Genomic DNA, 20095 nt, shown 5'->3' with positions numbered 1-20095 from the left:
CAAAAAATTTGTTACTCTCTGCTTATTAATGAAGTTAGAATCAAGGAAAAAAAGCTCATATATAACAGTTTTAAACTTTATTATCAATACAGAGACACAAACTAATTCTCAAAGGTATATTTTTTGTTCCAAGATATATTCACATTAGCCAAATTTTATTTTAAAGATAAAAGCTGACACACCATTTTATATCTTTTCTTTTCCATCTACATGTTTATAGTGTCATAAAGTCATCAATTTTTTATGAACAGATCTAGAATCTGTGCTTATAACAGGTATATGATAAAATAAACTATACATAGTAATACCTGAGCTGTCTTAATAGAGATGTTGTAGAAGAAAGTTTACTTCTGCCCATAAATATGATGCCATCTCCTGATAAGTTTTTAAGAAATATTTGTCATATCATATGATTTTAAAAGAAGAGAAGACAGTTATATTAAGAGAAGAGCATTTAAAAATAATATGCTTTCGTTTCTTAGATTTTAGTATTATACATTTTAATTTTTCATCACAAAAGAAAAAGATTTTAAACTAATAGAAATAACACATACTACTTATAAGTCAAATGTCTCATTAAAGTTTGAGTCTAAGTAGGAAGGAAACCCACATTTATCTGATTTTTAGTATTTAAAATCCTTGAAAAAGCATATGCTTTATTGCAGAATTAAGATTCTAAAAAATATTGACAGTAATAACACTCTATCAAATTGTATACAAATGGCAGCTATATAATTTGTATGTTTAACAAGTTAAATACATGTATTTCTTAATCTGATGAACTATCTCCAATATCAATATTAAGGAATTCTTTAATTTTATCATATAGTACCAACACCAAAGCACCCCCTGTACCACGAAGGATATTGGAGAAGGCACCACGAAAAAATGCATTGATTCCCTCATGTTGGTATATCTTCACAAAGCAGTCTAAAGTTCCTTTATATTGCCGTTCAGTCTCACCACTCTATACAAAGGAAGACAAATAGTTTGCCATTATTTTAATATCTTTCATCTTAAGATAGATTTTTTTTCAGCACTAAGGACAGATAAAATTAACACTCTGTTGAATAAGTATGTTGCATTAATAGGCATATATTGAATATTGCACCCAGTGGTTGGAGAATACTCATACTTCTCTGGCCCACTTGAAAACTGATTATATATTAGGCTTAACAAATTTCAAAAAATGGTCATCACATACTATGATTTACCCTCTCACTGTATTTCAAATAACTAACTTAGCAAAAAAGACAACTAGAAAACTATCAACTGTTTGGATACTAAGAAAAACACATCTTAGAAGATATTTAAAACCTAATAATAACCATGAAACTCCTTAACTAAATTTGTAAGATGCAGCGTGAGTGGTAACTTATAAGGAAATTAATGACTTTGAAATATTAGAAAGGAAAAGCTGAAAATTAATAAGCAACCTAACATTTTTAAACCTAAAGAAAGTTGAAATAAGAAAGTAGCCAGCAGAAATTATGGAATTAAGGAAATAGGAAATAAATACAACAGAAAGCATACAAAGTCAAAGTTAGTTATTTGAAATACAGTTTACTGACAAATTTCTAGAAACACTGTTTGAGGAAAAACGAGAAAAGTCTCCAAAATTATTAGAAACATCAAAGGTATCATCACTGCTGATGATCCAGAGATTAAGAAAAAGCAAGATGATATTACAAGCAACTTCATGAAACCTATTTTGAAAACTCAGAAGAAATGGACAAATTCCTAAAAAAGTATAATTTACCAACAGAATAAAAAATAAAACATTAAAATAATATATGAAATTCACTAAAGTAATCTAATCAGTTGTTGAAAATCCTCTTATAGAAAATTATGGGTCCAGATGGCTTTATATGTGATCCCTACTAAATATTCAATGAACATTTAATTCCAATCTTACAGAAGTTATTCTAGAGAAGAGAAAAAGTGGAAGACTCCCCCATATATTTTATAAGGTTGGTATAACCTTGATACCAAAATTAGACTAGGACAATACAGGAAGGAAAAATTACAAACCAAAGTCAATGAAACAATGCAAAACTTCTGAACAAAAACTAGCAAATCAAACACAGCTAAAAATATAAAATACAATATATAATGACCAAGCTGGGTTTATACTAGACATATACGGTTGGTTTAGCTCTGGAAAACAGATTAATGTAATACATTAACATATGAAAAAAGAAAAATGAAATCATCTCAACAGATACAGAAAAATGAAATTATCTCAACAGATACAGAAAATCATCTCAACAGATATAGAATTACCAATCATGATTAAAAACTGTTGTAACCCGGGAGGGGGGAAAGATGGCGGAGGAGTAGGGGACCCTATCTCAACTGGTCCCTGGAATTGAGCTGGATATCCACCAGACCACTCTGAGCACCCACGAAACCAGCCTGAGATGTAAGAAGATCTGGATCTCTACAAACAATATCGCAGGCGATTGGTTTTGAGGTACTAAGCAGGGAGCCATGATTCCGTGGGCAGATTATTGGAGGATAAACGGCAGCGGGAGGGTGCCTGGCCGTGGGGATCCTACACCGCCGGTGAGGGACAGCCTCGCGCACTGGGGACAGGGCACAGACTCGCAGACCGGTAGCAGCGGGGAAAGGACTCTAGGGCAGCCCCCGGGGCGGAAACCCGGAGCAGCGGGGTCGGCTGGGTGCGAACTGGGAGCAGCTGGCAGTTTTAGAAGCACAAAGGGCAGAGACGTGCCCCAACCTGGAGGCAGGACTGGGAACACTGCGGAGGGGTGCACAACGCAGGACGCTGCAGTTTATAGCAGCACGGATAGAAACGGAGACAGTGTGGCCTGGAGAGCTCACTGAAGAACAGACTGCGGTCTCTCTGCTCTGAGGCAGAGGGTTGGAAACGGTCTCTTCTGCTCTGACTCGCGGAAGAGATGCAGAAAGCCGCCAGGGAAAGCCGCCAAAGAACAAAAGCCCCAAAAACTGATTCCCGCTGAGCCCATCCCCCGCCACAGGGGGGCAGGGCAACTCCGCCCAAACAGGGTTGCCTGAGTAACAGCGTGGCAGGCCCCTCCCGCAGAAGACAGGCTGGGAAAACAAGAGGCCAGCAACCCTAAGGTCCCAAGAAAACAGGTGCATCTTGCTTGGGTTCTGGTCAATAATTTGGACTCTACACATTCCCTCAAACACCCATCAACAGAATGACTAGGAGGAGGAGCCCCCAAAATAGAAAAGACTCAGAGATTATGACTTATGCTGCAGATTTACAAATGGATGCAGATATAACCAAGATGTCGGAGATGGAATTCAGGCTAGCAATTGTGAAGACAATGGCTAGAATGGAGAAATCAATTAATGGCAACATAGAGTCTCTAAGGGCAGAAATGAAAGCTGAATTGGCAGACCTTAAAAATGCTATCAATGAGATCCAATCCAATCTAGATAATCTAACAGCTAGGGTAACTGAGGCAGAAGAACGAATAAGCAACCTGGAGGACAATATAATAGATAAAAAGGGAAAAGAGGAGGCCAGGGAAAAACAACTCAGAATCCATGAAAATAGAATCAGAGAAATAAGTGACACCATGAAGCATTCCAATGTCAGAATAATTGGAATCCCGGAGGGAGTGGAGAGAGAGAGAGGACTAGAAGATGTATTTGAGCAAATCGTAGCTGAGAACTTCCCTAATCTGGGGAATGAAACAAACATTCGAGTCCTAGAGGCAGAGAGGACCCCTCCCAAGATCAAGGAAAACAGGCCAACACCACGGCATGTAATAGTAAAACTCGCAAATCTTAGAACCAAGGAAACCATCTTAAGGGCAGTTAGGGGGAAGAGATTCCTTACGTACAGAGAGAGGAACATCAGAATAACGTCAGACCTATCCACAGAGACCTGGCAAGCCAGAAAGGGCTGGCAAGACATATTCAGGGTACTAAATGAGAAGAACATGCAGCCAAGAATACTTTATCCGGCAAGGCTTTCATTTAGAATGGATGGAGAGATGCAGAGCTTCCACGACCGGCAGAAGCTGAAAGAATATGTGACCACTAAGCCGGCCCTGCAAGAAATATTAAGGGGGGTTCTATAAAAGGAGAAAGACCCCAAGAGTGATCTACAACAGAAATTTACAGGGACAATCTATAAAAACAACATCTTCACAGGCAACATGATGACAATTAATTCATATCTTTCAATAATCACTCTCAACGTGAATGGCCTAAACGCTCCCATAAAATGGCACAGGGTTGCAGATTGGATAAAAAGACAGGACTCATCCATATGCTGTCTACAAGAGACTCATTTTGAACCTAAAGATACATCCAGACTGAAAGTGAAGGGATGGAGATCCATCTTCCATGCCAGCGGACCTCAAAAGAAAGCTGGGGTAGCAATTCTTATATCAGACAAATTAGATTTTAAACTAAAGTCTGTAATAAGAGACACAGAAGGACACTATATCATTCTTAAAGGGTCCATCCAACAAGAAGATCTAACAATTGTAAATATCTATGCCCCCAACATGGGAGCAGCCATCTACATCAGCCAACTGTTAACCAAAATAAAGAGTCATATTGATAACAATACGTTAATTGTAGGAGACCTCAATACTCCACTCTCAGCAATGGACAGATCATCTAAGCAGAAAATCAACAAGGAAACAAGAGCTTTGAATGATACATTGGACCAGATGGACCTCATAGATATTTACAGAACATTCCACCCTAAAACAACAGAATACTCATTCTTCTCGAGTGCACATGGAACTTTCTCCAGAATAGACCACATACTGGGTCACAAATCAGGTCTCAACCGATACCAAAAGATTGAGATTATTCCCTGCATATTCTCAGACCACAATGCTCTAAAACTGGAACTCAATCACAAGAAAAAATTTGGCAGAAATTCAGACACTTGGAAGCTAAAGACCACTCTGCTCAAGAATGTTTGGGTCAACCAGGAAATCAAAGAAGAACTTAAACAATTCATGGAAATCAATGAGAATGAAAACACATTGGTCCAAAACCTATGGGATACTGCAAAGGCGGTCCTAAGGGGGAAATACATAGCCATCCAAGCCTCACTCAAAAAAATAGAAAAATCCCGAATTCACCAACTAACTCTACACCTTAAAGAACTAGAGAAAAAGCAAAAAACGACGGCTAAGCCATGCACTAGAAGAGAAATAATTAAAATTAGAGCAGAAATCAATGAATTAGAAACCAGAAATACAGTAGATCAGATCAACGAAACTAGAAGTTGGTTCTTTGAAAGAATTAATAAGATCGATAAACCACTGGCCAGACTTATCCAAAAGAAAAGAGAAAGGACCCAAATTAATAAAATTATGAATGAAAGGGGAGAGATCACGACTAACACCAAGGAAATAGAAACAATTATTAGAAATTATTATCAACTATATGCCAATAAATTGAGCAATCTGGATGAAATGGAGGCCTTCCTGGAAACCTATAAGCTGCCAAGACTGAAACAGGAAGAAACTGACAACCTGAATAGGCCAATAACCAGTAACGAGATTGAAGCAGTGATCAAAAACCTCCCAAAAAACAAGAGTCCAGGGCCTGATGGATTCCCTGGGGAATTCTACCAAACATTCAAAGAAGAAATAATACCTATTCTACTGAAGCTGTTTCAAAAAATAGAAACAGAAGGAAAACTTCCAAACTCATTCTATGAGGCCAGCATTACCTTAATCCCCAAACCAGGCAAAGACCCCATCAAAAAGGAGAATTTCAGACCGATATCCCTGATGAATATGGATTCCAAAATCCTCAACAAAATCCTAGCTAATAGGATCCAACAATACATTAAAAGGATCATCCACCATGACCAAGTGGGATTTATCCCCGGGATGCAAGGGTGGTTCAACATTCACAAATCAATCAATGTGATAGAATACATTAATAAGAGGAGGGAGAAGAACCATATGGTCCTCTTAATTGATGCAGAAAAAGCATTTGACAAAATACAACATCCTTTCCTGATTAAAACTCTCCAGAGTATAGGGATAGAGGGAACATTCCTCAAGTTCATAAAATCCATCTATGAAAAACCCACAGCGAATATCATCCTCACTGGGGAAAAGCTGAGAGCCTTTACCTTAAGATCAGGAACACGTCAAGGATGCCCACTCTCGCCACTATTGTTCAACATAGTACTAGAAGTCCTAGCAACAGCAATCAGACAACAAAAAGAAATAAAAGGTATTCAAATTGGCAAAGAAGAAGTCAAACTCTCTTTTCCCAGACAACATGAAACTTTATGTGGAAAACCCAAAAGACTCCACCCCCAAATTACTAGAACTCATCCAGCAATTCAGTAATGTGGCAGGATACAAAATCAATGCACAGAAATCAGTTGCTTTCTTATACACTAACAACGCAACTGTAGAAAGAGAAATTAGAGAAACAATTCCATTTACAATAGCACCAAAAACCATAAGATACCTCGGAATAAACCTAACCAAAGAGGTAAAGGATCTATCCTCTAGGAACTACAAAACACTCATGAAAGAAATTGAAGAAGACACAAAAAGATGGAAAAATATTCCATGCTCATGGATCAGAAGAATAAACATTGTTAAAATGTCTATGCTACCCAGAGCAATCTATACCTTCAATGCCATCCCGATCAAAATTCCAATGACATTTTTCAAAGTGCTGGAACAAACAATCCTAAAATTTGTATGGAATCAGAAAAGACCCCGAGTCGCCAAGGAAATGTTGAAAAAGAAAAACAAAGCTGGGGGCATCACGTATCCCGATTTCAAGCTATATTACAAAGCTGTGATCACCAAGACAGCATGGTACTGGCACAAAAACAGACATATAGACCAATGGAACAGAATAGAGAGCCCAGATATGGACCCTCAACTCTATGGTCAAATAATCTTTGACAAAGCAGGAAAAAACATGCAATGGAAAAAAGACAGTCTCTTCAATAAATGGTGCTGGGAAAATTGGACAGCCACATGCAGAAGAATGAAACTCAACCATTCTCTAACACCATTCACAAAGATAAACTCAAAGTGAATGAAAGACCTCAATGTGAGACAGGAATCCATCAAAATCCTAGAAGAGAACACAGGCAGTAACCTCTTTGACATCGCCCACAGCAACTTCTTTCAAGATACACCTCTAAAAGCTAGTGAAACAAAAGCAAAAATGAACTTTTGGGACTTCATCAAGATAAAAAGCTTCTGCACAGCAAAGGAAACAGTCAACAAAACAAAGAGGCAACCCACAGAATGGGACAAGATATTTGCAAATGACACTACAGATAAAGGGCTGGTATCCAAGATCTATAAAGAACTTCTCAAACTCAACACCCAAAAAACAAATAATCAAGTCAAAAAGTGGGCAGAAGATATGAAGACACTTCTCTGAAGAAGATATACAAATGGCTAACAGACACATAAAAAATGTTCATCATCATTGGCCATCATGGAAATCCAAATCAAAACCACATTGAGATACCACCTTACACCAGTTAGAATGGCAAAAATGGACAGGGAAAGAAACAACAAATGTTGGAGAGGTTGTGGAGAAAGGGGAACCCTCTTACACTGTTGGTGGGAATGCAAGTTGGTACAGCCACTTTGGAAAACAGTGTGGAAGTTCCTCAAAAATTTAAAAATAGAGCTACCCTATGACCCAGCAATTGCACTCCTGGGTATTTACCCCAAAGACACAGATGTAGTGAAAAGAAGGGCCATATGCACCCCAATGTTCATAGCAGCAATGTCCACAATAGCCAAACTGTGGAAAGAGCCGAGATGCCCTTCAACAGATGAATGGATAAAGAAGATGTGATCCATATATATAATGGAATATTACTCAGCCATCAGAAAAGATGAATACCCAACTTTTACATCAATATGGGTGGGACTGGAGGAGATTATGCTAAGTGAAATAAGTCAAGCAGAGAAAGTCAATTATCATATGGTTTCATTTATTTGTGGAACATAAGGAATAACATGGAAGACATTAGGAGAAGGAAGGGAAAAATGGGGAGGAGGAATTGGAGGGAGAGATGAACCATGAGAGACTATGGACTCTGAGAAACAAACAGGGTTTTAGAGGGGAGGGGGGATTGGTTAGCCCGGTGACGGGTATTAAGGAGGGCACGTACTGCATGGAGCACTGGGTGTTATACGAAAACAATGGATCGTGGATCACCACATCAAAAACCAATGATGTATTGTATGGTGACTAACATAACATAATAAAAAATAATAATAATAATAATAAAAACTGTTGTAACCCAAAACAGAAAGGAACAGCCATAATATGATGAAGGATAACTACAAAAACCCCACAGCTAACATTAATTTATGTAACTTTGGAGGTATTCCTATAAGATTAGCAAAAAAGACATGTTAATTATTACTTCTTTTTTTTTTTTAATTTATTTATTTGACAGTGAGATAGAGAGCACAAGTAGGCAGAGCGGCAGGCAGAGGGAAAGGCAGAAGCAGGCTCTCTGCTGAGCAGGGAGCCTGATGTGGGGCTCGATCCCAGGACCCTGGGATCATGACCTGAGCTGAAGGCAGCCGCTTAACCAACTGAGCCACCCAGGTGCCCCTAATTATTACTTCTTTAATAACACTGAATCAGAGGTCTCAGTGCAGAAAGGCAAGAAAAGGAAATAAAAGGTACAAGAATTGATAAGAAAGGGGAAGAAACCTAGCATTAATCACAGATTATATACCTGTGTGTGTAAAACAACAACAAAAAAAACCCCACACAACTTCAGAGTGTACATACAGATTAGCGTTTGTAATAGGGTTTAACAAAGTTGTTGGATATAAAATGAAAATACAAAAATTAAAGTACTATTATGGGGTTGCATTGTGTCTCCCCAGAATTCATATATTGAAGTCCCAATCCCCAATACCTCAGAATGTTACTATATTTGGAGACAGGTTATGTATGTATGTATGTATTTATAATGTATTATTTGTTTCAGGGGTACAGGTCTGTGATTCATCAGTCTTACATAATACCTAGGGCTCATTACAACCCCTACCCTCCCCAGTGTCCATCACCCAGTTACCACCCCACTCCCCTCCGACCCTCAGTTTGTTTCCTATGATTAAGAGTCTCTTATGGTTTGTCTCCCTTTCTGGTTTTGTCTTGTTTCATTTTTTCCTCTCTTCCCCTATGATCCTCTGCCTTGTTTCTTAAATTTGCATAAATATCAGTGAGATCATCTAATAATTGTCTTTCTCTGATTGACTTATTTCACTTAGCATAATACCCTCTAGTTCCATCCACGTTGTTGTAAATGGCAAGATTTCATTTTTTGATGGCTGCGTAATATTCCATTTTATATATATATACACCACATCTTCTTTATCCATTCATCAGACAGCATCTTTACAAAGGTAATTAAGATTAAATGAGCTTGTTAGGGTAGGCCCTAATCCAATTTGGCTATCTTTATAAGAAGAGAAACAGAAAAAGGACCATGGGAAGACACAAGGAGAAAGACAGCTATGTACAAGCCAAGGAGAGAAGCCATCAGAAGAAATCAACCCTGCTGGACACCTTGACTCAGACTTCTAGCCTCTAGAACTGTGAGAAAAAAATTTCTGTTGCTGAGGCCACCCAGTCTCTGGTGCTTTGTTTATGGCAGTCCTAGTAATACACACATATATCTAAAACCCCATACACTCAAAATTTTTTAAAAATTATTTTGATAGTAAGTTGCAGATTATCATGTTCCTTACCTTTAAACACTTCCGTGTGAATTTTCTAAAAATAAGAATATTTTCTTGCAAACCCAAAGTACAGTTAGCAAAATCAGAAAATGTAACATCAATACAGTATCGTTTACCTAATCCACAGCCTGTATACAAATTAATTTTCCATTTAAAAAGGTTTTTCAATGTATTAAACTAGAGCTACATATAGATCAAGAGGAAACACACACGTAAAAGGAGTAACTTTAAAAATAGTCTATTAGTGAATAATAATATGTACGTTTTACCTTTTCAGGTGGCCTACAGGGTTCTCCCAGGACCAATTTGTAGACATAAAATGAGGATGAGGATAATGATAGTAACTACACCTCACAGCACTGTTTTGAGAATTAAGTGAGTTAAACTGCAAAATGCTTAGGACAATATCTGGAACACAATAAGCATTATATAACTATTCTAGCTTTCTGGCCTCATTATTTTATTTTCAATTGCCCTCATGAACCTTATCATCTAGGTATACTGAACTACTACTACTCCTTAAGCCATACCTCTACGTATGTTTTTTCCCCTCTGCTTAGAATGTTCTCTCACTATCTGGAGGAAAAAAATCTATTTACAGAGATTTAGCTCTCCAAGGGGCTACATCTGATCACTTTAAGCATTTAGGTATCCTTCTTCTATTGCATTCCTGGAACCTATGCACATTTCTATTTACACCATTAACTGTATGCATTCAATGCTATGCTATGAATTTGGAAACAGGTTCTACCTTATTTTATTTGTGTTGCTGTAATTTAGCATAGATTAGGCATTCAAGTATTTGCTGAATAAATGAATGTAACAAGTAACATCAATGAAGACTGTACCAAAATTTTGATTTGGAGATTTATATTTATTTATGTATTTATTTTTAGGGATTTTATTTATTTGAGAGAGAGAAAGCATGGAGGAGGGGCAGAGGGAGAGAGAGAGAGAGTCTTAAGCCCAACACAGAGCTCAAGCTCACGACCCTGAGGCCATGACCTGAGCAGAAATGAAGAGTCAGACGCTTAACCGACTGTGCCACCCAGGGGCCCCAGAGATTTATACTTAGAGCACACATCATTTTAAACAAGTTTTCATCCTTGGAGTTAAAAATTATTTACTTTTATTAAAACGTATTACAACAAATAATGACATATGTCAGTGGCTTGTGACAGGGTTTATTCTACTTAACCTAATATTCATTTAAGATAGACATACTCATCCAATCCCTGCCACCCCTCTCCACCTTTCAAACAATATGGTACAGGAGTGGAAGGCATTTCTATTCTAATAACAGAAGAGGAAGAAACTTTTGCTGGATGATGGCTGTTTTGGGATAGGAAAGGATATAAGACAGAGCACATCATGCATTTATTTTAGTAAGTAAAACAGATGACCTGCCTTTCAGCCAAAATTTCTCTAAAATTTGAATAAATTATATTTGAATATCAAAGATACTGGAAAACTCAATTAAACTCACAAATAATAATATAAAATACCTGCATCATCATGCGTCTTCTAACTGTGTCAAAGGGATAAGAGAGAATTCCAGAGCATGTGGTCACAACTTGAGCAATGAAAAAGGAGACAAGAAATGGGGTTTCCTTTGGTTTTGGTAATAAGCCCTAGAAAAGAAAAACATGTCAAGTAACCATCTAAATTTCCCAAATATCTTAAATTCTGAAGTCAAAGTATAACTTCCTATAATGAAAGAGGGTTCAATTATACTTAAAATGCAATAAAACACAGTTGGACTTAATGTGGAAAGATTAAAATAGTATCAGGAGATGAATAAGAAAGAAATATGCCACACATGGCTTTACTTTAAAAGCACACCTGTAAAAAGAAAGCATACTTGCTATTACCAGAGATTTGTTATTAATGGGAAACACTAGGGGAGATAGCTGCCAGTGACCAAAAAAGTTTTTAGCTTTCTTCACGGAGTTGAAAAAAAATTAAATGCCTGACATTTATCATCAATAGGTATTTGATAAGCATCTTTAAAGCTCTAAGCTAGTGAAGAAACACTCCTAAATTTCATAACTACTACAGGTGATAATAGAGAAAAACAGAGGGAGAGCATACATAAAGTTTTCCATGACTAAATAAACATACATAAGAACTTGTTAATTTCCATTAACTTAATCTGTCTAAAAAATACACAAGAAACTGAAAGGAACATGTCCAGACCACAATAAAAATGACCTTCAATTACATTTATACTAATGAGGGAAGGCCAAGACAATATGTAAAACATATAAAATTTCCCTCAAGTTTTAATCTTATTTATAAACAACACTAGTATTAATTTCACTCCTTCCTCTTGGAAGTGACTGAGAGCATGGGATTTTTGTTTGCCACTTAACACAAATTGCTTAACTATTCCTAGGTTGTTTATCTTTAAAAAGGGAGATATTAAAAGCTATCCTAGGTTATTGCAGGGACTTAACAAAGTTCCTAGAACTAAGTAGTAACTCAAAATATGGTAGCCATTATTACAATCTTCCTCTTTCCTACTTTATGGAAATGCTATTAAAATCTGAAATGAAAAGACAAATTGCAGAACAACCTGGAGAATACAATACAGAATCTAACAGTACCCAATAGATAACTGAGCTGTAGTAGCATTTATTACATTTAACTAATTAGTTATGCCTTGCCTACTTTCTAAAATGATGAGATAGTAAGCTGATTATCTGCATGTAAGAAAGTGATAATAAAATGAATGTAAAATCAGAAAAACTGTTAGAAGATGCCTTTCTATATGCTAAAGATTTGATTTGATTATGATGTAAGCCTAATTAGCATGTTTTCTATTTGCAACATGATGTATAGTGAGTCTTTCAGTTGCAAACAGCACAAAAACTTAATGTTTGGGTTTATGCTTTATATCTAAAGTCAGATCCATAATAGAGTTATAATTCAATAAGGTTATGGCAAAGTCACAATTAAACAGGATTCTATGTCTCTTATTTCATCATTTATTTTGATTTCTATAATTAAAAGCAAAAGTTCATATCTGCTGAACAAACTACTAATTAAAACAATAAAAAGAAACAAACCATGTATTTAATATATATCAGTTAAAGCCCCAAATTACCTTAACTGTGTCATATGCTCCAAAATAGGAGGCTCGGTACACAATGATACCCTGAACTGAAACACCAAATCCTTGGTACAAACCAACAATTCCGTCTGATTTTGCTATTTTTATAATACAGTCACCTAAACCCTTGAATTGTCGCTCTTCAGGACCTAAAATAAAGCCATTTAAAACGTATTAGCAACATTATATATCAGATAAACACTTTAATCAAAGTAAATTAATCTTACAGATTTAAAATATCTGAAACTGCCATTTAGAAATTTTTCTAATAAAAAAGGACACAAATCAAAATCCTCCCATTTCTTTAAAGAGAATTAAGGTTTCAAATAGTACCTTAAAAGATTTTCACTGAAAATATTAATCTTATAAAAACAATCTAATTCAAGGAATTTGACTGGCTTAAAACATTTCAATAAAATTACCAGAAGCTACTAATTGGAGTTCAGAAAATGGGAATGAAAAATTCTGTGACTTGTTTCAGTTGAAAGGCAGAAAGACAGATACAGTAAAAAGACAAAGTTAAAAACTAGCAACTTTAAGGATCATTAACATTTTAGATGAGTTATCATATTTTTCTAGTGTTTGCTGGTTTCGATTTTATTTTCCCTTCACCTAGAACTCTTTGACAATATTTTAAAAATATTGTATGTAGAATATAGTTTTCAAAATAAACTAAATTCTCCCAATTCTGAGAGAATAGAAAATTACAGAACTGAACTAAAAACAAGATATAGGAGTTTTTGTCACTTTCTTAACAATAACAAGAATATTTGAACTGCCAGTTATACATGTTAGATGGAACTCATTATTTACATCTTTGCTCAAACTGCTACTCTTTCTGAGGCATTTTCTCTAATCACTCATCTAAAATTGATGTCACTCCCTGCTCCTAAATATCTTTGCATGTCATTTATTGCTAAATGACAGTATATTTTGGTCATTCATTTTTTTATTACTTGTGTCTTCCCCTAAACCATAAGGTACATGAGCATGAGCTCCATATTTTATATGGGGTGTCTATGTGTATGTCTCTCATCTTATATCTGAGGCAGGGCCTGGGTCCCAGCAAGCACTCATTAAGTATTTGTTGAATAAATCTCTGCTTTCTTAAGAAATTCCACTAAAATGGTAATAAAAGAACAAAACAGGTTTAAAGCCATATAGGCAAGAACAGTACATGGCACAGAATGAAATCCACAAATTTTAGCAAGATGGAAAGCAGATGGAGGAGTGGTAAGTCAGAGCAGAAAAAAGCTGAAACCTACGTTCTTGCAGAAGGAAAAGCAAGCCATTTTACCCCAATAACCTCAGAAAGACTTAGAAATTAGAGGAAATAAGTATTGTTCTTACGGTGAAAGCAAAGTAGCATCTGGATGCTCAAAACCTCATCCTTGAGCAGCCAAGTGACTTACTCCTCTGCCATCCTCAGAACTGAACACAAGGCTCCAGACTGAAAGGGGCCAATTGAGTTACTTCCACAATTGCTGAAAAAAGCCTCACAAGATTTATCATTGTGAAATGTCAAGACCATCAGGGACATAAAGTAATTAAAAAGAAAAAAAGTCATACACAAAAGGATTAGCAGTTAGGAGATCAGTTTCTTAAGAGCAATATTAGAACAAGAATCAAGAGAAATGCTTTCAAAATTGTGAAACAAAGTAACTCTGAAGTAGAATTTTACATATGGCCAAATAGTAAATAAAAGGGTAAAACAGAGACATTTTTAGACATGCAAGATCTCAATGTATCTCCTATCCACTCTTCTCAAAAAGCTTAGAAAGCTATTAAAGAATATAATCTACCAAAACAAGAATATAACAAAAACACAGGAAGATGTGATAAATAAAATAAGGAAGGAGAGAGGAAAAGGGAATCTCTAGGATGAGAGCTGTACATGTAACCTAGAGAGGAGCCATAGTTGAATACGGAATAACAGGAATAAGTTCATGGAGGGATAGAAGAGGTGGCTCTCTAGGAAAAAACTAGAAGTAAGTTACAAGAAGTCTTTGTATTTGCTCTTTTGTTACTACAGTGTTGGCCTTCCCCTTCCTTCTTTTGAGGGAAAAGAAAAACGTAGTAATCTTTAGGCCCAAGACTCTACCATTTGGTTGAGGGTAAGATTTTTAGAATGTATTTCAAGCTGTCATTATAGCATAACTACAATAAATAATGCTTCACTCAAAACACGAAGGGAGAGTTAGTATTTTTGAAAATCCTATACCTTTTCCAATATCAGCACCTAATCGGGTTCGGGCAAAGTCTAGCGGATAAACTACACATAAGGATGTTGCTCCAGCAGCTCCACCAGAAGCCAGGTTTGCCAAAAACCACCTCCAGAACTGAAACATATTAATTAAAAAGTGGTTACTATAGAATCTGTTTAAAATTTTTATTTTCATAAAGGTTCAGAAGCCAGATTCAAACTGCTTTTATAAAGTAAACATTTATAATAATGTATATTATCCAAAATATTTCCCTTCATGTCCATGAAGGCTTTGTTTCTTTCCAGGCAGTCTGGGAGATACAATTTAAATGCTGATATACAGAAATTCTAAGATATTTTAACTGCCTCCAGCAAAAGTAGCCCAAATTAGCAAATGAGGCCACATAAGATAATCATCTCTTTAGACTATATAAATTTTTTGTTTAACACTCATGTTAGTTATGGCTAAAACATCAGACATCTATGGAGGCTTTAGTTGTACCCTTTTTTTGGTATGGGGGCAATAATACTTCATAATGCCATATTTTCACTTTGCAATTTTAGTAGATAAAACAGCTCAAAAAATATATTATTTTCAACTGCTGACATGAAAATTGGCAGAAATCAATTATAATATATTTGAGCAGCATGTAACTTAGGCCTTACTGATCTACTACTGGTTCACATGGGCTGTTGAGGTTCTTTTTGATAAATATTTAAAATGTGCCCTGCTTAGGTCCAGTAAACTGCTTTTCAATATCTAGAGCTTACTGGAGAAGAAAAGAATATTTGAATTGGAGTGGTTATAGAAAATCTAAGGTACAAGGCCACTGTAACCATTTAAAATACATGAAAATGAATAATATTCTAGTCAAGTTCAGTTTCTTGCTTTATTCTCTAAGTCTCAGCTTTGGAACTCTCAATTTTCTCTTGGCCTAGAAGGACTTTCCTATCTTTTTTAAACAAAAAGTTACTGATTTATACTCTAATTCAAATTCAACTTCTTCCATGACACCTCTGATCTCTAAACCTATCCAAAACTGTGTGTAATCATCTCTCTCCATAAATACTTCAGATCTCAGAGAATTAAAGGTGAATCCTGTGACCAATATGTAAAATATGTCAACATGTTCCAGATTCTCATTTAAATAGTATTTACAATCACTTTCTACTTTCAATTTATAAGTATTTGTATATGTTTTATCTTACCTCATAAGGACTATAAATTTCTTAAAGTCAGGATTATTGTTATTTATTTAAGAGTTTTACTGAGATATATTTATACACCATACAATTTACCAATGTAAATTCACCATACAAGTCAATGGATTGTTAGTATATTCAGACTGTGCAACCATCACCAGTTTCAGAACATTTTCATCACTCCCCCCAAAAAAGCCCTATACCCACTGGAGTGACCAGAAGTCACACAACATCCTCCCCATCCCCCTGAGTCCTAAGTAACCATTAAGCCACTTTCTGTCCCTAGAGATTTGCCTATTATGGACATTTCCTACACATGGAATAACACAGTATGTATCTTTTGTGAATGGCTTCTTTCATTTAACATAATGTTTTCAAGGCATATCCATGTGGTAGCAGGATTAGCATCTCATTCTTTTTTATTGCCAAATAATATTCCATTATATGGATTTACCACATGTTATTTACCCATTCATCAGTTCATGGACATTTTGGTTGCTTGCAATTTTTTGAGGCCCAGATTCTTAATTCATCAGTTTATTTCACAAGACAAGTCACGGGCCTTGCCCAGAATAATAGTAATGCATTCAATAAATACCTGTTTAATGAGGTACTAGTAATCCCACATACTGTCCTCAGACTCTCATGGCTCCTTTTCAGTGAAACTCCTAGGTTTTGTATGGGTACCCATGTTTCATAATCACCCAGAGATAATTAGATCAGGAGATTGCATCTGACCCCAAGGTAGCTAATCCATAATCTAGTAGATAATCTGTAACCTGGTAGAAAAAGATGAGCAGGACCAGAGTCTATTTCTTAGGAATTTGACTCTAAAATTCTATGCCAATTAACAGGAAGGACAGAAATGGAAAAGATACTAAATAACTATTTTTAGGTCTCAGTCCTCTTTGAGATTGTTGCAAGCAATAGAACCTCTTCCAATAAAAATCACATATGTATAAACACACTTTTAGTGGTTTAAGGTATTCCTCAAACATTCATGGATCCCAGGAAGGCAGATCAATGACTTTCTGGGTAGATTATCATATAATTTATTATTCAAACCATGACACTTCTGACAGTGGAAGTGGGGCTTTGGAAAAAATGACACAGGCAGGCAGAACATGTGTAAGTAGTATGGCCAACCTTCTGATGGAAGAAAGGAAGGGGGAAGGAGGAAAGAATGAAAGGAGCAAGGAGAGGGAGAAAAGAAGTATCTATGTTATTATAATCTTGCAAGTGTTCGTATAACAAAATCTATCCTTCCACAATTAAGCTTGAAAATAAAACAGACCAAGAGGAGGTGGTGTATCAGTATAGATCAGAGTTTCAGTTATTGTAAGTCAGTAATTTCAGATATTACTATATTGTAAAAGGAGAGAAATCAGGGAGGGAGAGGAGGATGAAAGAATCTGAGGGTTTTGGAGGAAAATAATCTTGTTTATTTTCAACTGTAGACAAATAAATATCGCATTAACAGACTTGACGCACTGAAGAACAAACGCCCTAGAACCGAAGTTTTTCCAACAAAGTTTGTCTGGGCATGAAAGAGAGCTGGGAGAAGTTCTAGTCTTCCTTGTCAAGGGTTGTACTGGAAGCTACTAAAATGTGGCAGAGAAACATTTTGTGCCCAGGCTCAGCTAAGGTTCACTCAGTCTAGTCACCTCAGCTGACAGAGAAATAGAGTGCAGTTGAAGTCGATCTGAGTTTGGGAGTTAGAAAGACCTGAACAAATGATTTGGTCAAGTGCTCTCACCTCCGAGTCTTGTTTTCCTTACCTTTACATTTAGGATAAAAATACCTACCTCAAAGGGTGAGGTGAAAATTCAATGAAACAATATATAGTAGGCATATAGCTCCCCATCATGGTTATTACTACTACTATTTTTTTTTTTTAAAGAAGGCTCTACGTCCAGCATGGAGCCCAACATGGGGCTTGAACTCACGACCCTGAGATCAAGACCTGAGCCAAGATCAAGAGTCTGATGCTTAACTGACTGAGCCACCCAGGCGCCCCCCCCCATGGTTATTTTTAAAAAGCTTATTTTGAAAAAATTGCAGATTCACATGCATCCTAAGAAATGATACAGAGAGAGTCTATAAACCCTCCAACTAATTTCCCCTAATATCTAGCATAACTATAGTAGAGGAAACCAACATTGATGAAGATTATCTTATTCAGATTTCACCAATTTTACATGCATTTGTTTGTGTGTGTATTTAGATATATGCAGTTTTATCACATATGCAGATTCACGTGACCACCGCCACAGTCAACAGTTCCATTATAAAGATCCCTCGATGCTACCCTTTTACAGCCATAACTATCTCCCTCTCTTCTAGCAACCACCACTATGCTTCTATCTCAATGATTTTGACATTTCAAGAATGTTATATAAATGAAATCAGAAAGCAAATAACTTTTGAGATTGAGTTTTTTTCACTTAGCATTCAAAGTTGCTGCTGTATCAAGTTTATTCTTTAAAAAATTATAAAATATACATAACATAAAATTTACCATTTTAGTCTTTTAAAAAAAGATTTATTTGAGAGAAAGAGCATGCAGGGGGAGGGGCAAGAGGAGAGGGAGAGAGAGAATCTCAAGCAGAATCCCTGCTGAGCATGAAGCCCAACATGGGGCTCCATCTTAGGACGCTGAGATCATGACCTGATCTGAAACCAGGAGTCAGGCACTTAACCCACTGAGTCACCCAGGTGCCCCCCATTTTAGCCATTTTTAAGTCTATAAGTCAGTGACACTAAGTACATTCACAATAACATAAAAACATCACTCTTCTTGGGGCACCTGGGTGGCTCAGTTGGTTAAGCATCTGACTTCGGCTCAGGTTATGATCTTGGGGTCCTGGGATGGAGTCCCGAGTCGGGCTACCCACTCAGCAGGAAGTCTGCTTGTCCCTCTGCTCCTCCCCCCGTTTGTGCTCTCCCTCAAATAAAGAAATAAAATCACTTAAAAACACCCAACACATCACTACTCTCTACTTCCAAAACTTCATCATCCCAAATAGAAACTCTGTACCCATTAGATAAAACTCTCAGTCTTCCTTCCTCTTAGCCCCTTATTCTATTTTTTGTCTCTATGAATTTGCCTGTTCTAGATACCTAAGTGGGATCATACAATATTTGTTTTATCAAAAGTTTGTTCCTCTTTATTGCTTAATAGTATTTCATGGTGTGATGCACCATAGTTTAACCATTCACCTGTTGAAAGACATCTGGGTTATTTCCAGATTTTGGTCTATTATGAAACAAGCTTCTATGAACATTGTGCACACTGGTTTTTGTGTGAATGTAAGTTTTCATTCTCTGGGATAATGCCTAAAAGTGTAACTGCTGGGCTGTATAGTAAGTACACGTTTAATTTATAAGAAACTGTCATCCTCTTTTCTAGAGTGGCAGTTAACATTTTACATTCCCACCAGCAATATAAGAATAATCTAACTTCTCTACATCCTCACCAACATTTGGTGTTGTCACTATTTTAGCCATTCTGACAGGTGGGCAGTGATAGCTCATGGTGGTAGATCAATCACTTTTTTTTCTTTTTAATTTAATTTTATTATGTTATGTTAATCACCATACATTACATCATTAGTTTTTGATGTAGTGTTCCATGATTCATTGTTTGCGTATAACACCCAGTGCTCCATGCAGTGCGTGCCCTCTTTAATACCCATCACCAGGCTAACCCATCCCCCCATGCCCCTCCCCTCTAGAACCCTCAGTTTGTTTCTCAGAGTCCATAGTCTCTCATGGTTCGTCTCCCCCTCCGATTCCCCCTCCTTCATTTTTCCCTTCCTACTATCTTCTTTTTTCTTTTTAAACATA

The 20095-nt window shown here is 36.5% G+C and overlaps 1 protein-coding gene across 1 annotated transcript in view; it reads right to left on the bottom strand.

Annotated features, from left to right (window-relative positions):
* Nucleotides 1–769: 769 nt before the first annotated feature.
* The window catches only part of SLC25A31 (solute carrier family 25 member 31), a 32723-nt gene continuing 13397 nt past the window's right edge, over nucleotides 770–20095 (bottom strand). The window contains exons 3-6 of the mRNA XM_032412693.1: nucleotides 15065–15182; nucleotides 12838–12992; nucleotides 11237–11362; nucleotides 770–967 (exon numbers count right to left, since the gene is read on the bottom strand). Coding sequence (XP_032268584.1) covers nucleotides 770–967; nucleotides 11237–11362; nucleotides 12838–12992; nucleotides 15065–15182 — 597 coding nt within the window. The remainder of the gene's footprint in view (nucleotides 968–11236; nucleotides 11363–12837; nucleotides 12993–15064; nucleotides 15183–20095) is intronic.

The sequence above is a fragment of the Phoca vitulina genome, unplaced genomic scaffold, assembly GCF_004348235.1.
Source record: "Phoca vitulina isolate PV1807 unplaced genomic scaffold, GSC_HSeal_1.0 scaffold14, whole genome shotgun sequence".
NCBI lineage: Eukaryota > Metazoa > Chordata > Mammalia > Carnivora > Phocidae > Phoca > Phoca vitulina.
The sequence above is the reverse complement of the archived record's forward strand: the minus strand, read 5'-3'. Positions and strand labels throughout refer to the sequence as shown.